Genomic DNA, 1,738 nt, shown 5'->3' with positions numbered 1-1,738 from the left:
TATGGCTGGGATTCCATTGCCTAAGTACAGGCATTCAGTGCTCCTTGAGATGCCCTCATGCCTCCTACGTGTTTGCAACACACTAGTGAATTTGACACCCAGCTTAGGGAGGGAGAAGCCCTTCTGGAGTCGCAGCTGGTCACTGGGGGGTATCTGTAGCTTCTCCAAGTGGTTGAAGTCTATGTGTGGGCAATCATAAATTGAAGTGAGGAGAGGGGAGGTAGATCCTCTCCCACAGATATTTTGGAGTGTAAGGAGGGAGCAGGTGACCTCCCACAGCTGTGTTGCTACACATCCCTGTGAAGCGCTACTGTCATCCCGAGGCACCTGTTTGCTGTCAAAACTAGTTTGTGACCCTCGAGCTTTGGAAGAATAATAACAATCATTAGGGAAATGGGGCAGTGAATGGTCAGTCCTTTGCCCCATGGATCTACTCCAGCCCTGATGGATGTTGTCTTATGGAAGGTGTCCCTGCCTATGACAAGGGGGTTGGAACTAGATTATCTTTAAGGTCCCTTTTACCCCAAACCATTCTCTGGCTCTGTGATCCACACATCCCAAGCTGGAGGAAGAGGCTCAGCTCCCCATATGAAGACACTCGTTGGAGGATCTGCAAGTGATTGCAGCTTTGGGTTGCATGCAGTCATTAAGAACCAGGCTGTTCAGACACTCTGGTCTCGGTTATGTCATTGCTATTATTTGCATGCCCAGTGCCACAATCTTGGACGCTGTAGAATGACAGTCTGTCCACACAACAAATAAAAAGATGGTCCCTATCCCAGCCCTGCTCCTAGCTTACAATATTGGAAGCAAATGAGAGAGGAGAGAGAGATTTGGACAGATGGGAGAGCAGATGGAGACAGTGAGACAATACTGGGAGAGCCTGTGTGCCTCTGTGGTGCTGCAGGAACAGTACATAACAATCTCCAAACTCCAGCATCTCCAGTTTGTTCCAATCCCAAAACATTTGTGTCCTGAAAACTTCTAGGTCCCTCTCATTTAAAACCACCTTAAGACCTGGGACAATCAACAGGGGAACATCATCAGGAACCAACATGGTGGGAGGCCTTTTCCATGAGCTATGACAGGCATCACATTTTATCCCTGTGCAGCAACCAACGCTGTATTTTATCGCTTGGTGGGAGGAGGTATGACAGGGAGACACCTTGCTGAGCTGCAGGTGGACACTCAGAGGTGACACCAGTCTTGGACTCCTTGGGTGCTCCTGGAGAGTCCCATTTTATGTTCTCTCTCTCTCTGTCCAGGTGGGGGCTGGACAGTCATCCAGAGGCGTCAGGATGGCTCAGTCGATTTCAACCGAACCTGGAATGAGTACAGGGAGGGCTTTGGAGACCTCAATGGTGAGTTCTGGCTGGGCAATGAGAACATCCACAAGATGACAAGCCAAGGGGACTACTCTCTGCGCATCGACCTGGAGGACTGGAACAGCAAGCACAAACATGCCTTCTACCAGGCCTTCAGGTAGAAACTGGGATGACTTTCCCTCATTCTCATAGGGACAACTGGTTCAATGTTGGGAGACCTTCAGGCATGGGAATCCCACTGAGGTCAGCCTGACTTTGTCTAGACAGCTTTGAAGACTGTGCCCAGGCTGTCTACCCTTTCTTCCCCACCTGGATCTGACCACAATTTTTGCTCCAGGTAGAAGCCTGGGTGTGAGCTCTTGAAGATGCAGTGTCCTTTGGCCATGGCCAACATCCACAGCCCCAGGGAAAGA

The 1,738-nt window shown here is 50.1% G+C and overlaps 1 protein-coding gene across 1 annotated transcript in view; it reads left to right on the top strand.

Moving 5' to 3' along the window:
• LOC104392789 (angiopoietin-related protein 7-like) overlaps positions 1-1,738 on the top strand; it is a 13,996-nt gene that overhangs the window by 10,177 nt on the left and 2,081 nt on the right. The window contains exon 4 of the mRNA XM_010002225.1: positions 1,266-1,482. Within this exon, the coding sequence (XP_010000527.1) occupies positions 1,266-1,482 (217 nt within the window). The remainder of the gene's footprint in view (positions 1-1,265; positions 1,483-1,738) is intronic.

Source organism: Chaetura pelagica, unplaced genomic scaffold (genome assembly GCF_000747805.2).
Source record: "Chaetura pelagica isolate M959 unplaced genomic scaffold, ChaPel_1.0 scaffold107, whole genome shotgun sequence".
Classification (NCBI taxonomy): domain Eukaryota; kingdom Metazoa; phylum Chordata; class Aves; order Apodiformes; family Apodidae; genus Chaetura; species Chaetura pelagica.
This window is presented reverse-complemented; position numbering and strand designations above follow the sequence as displayed.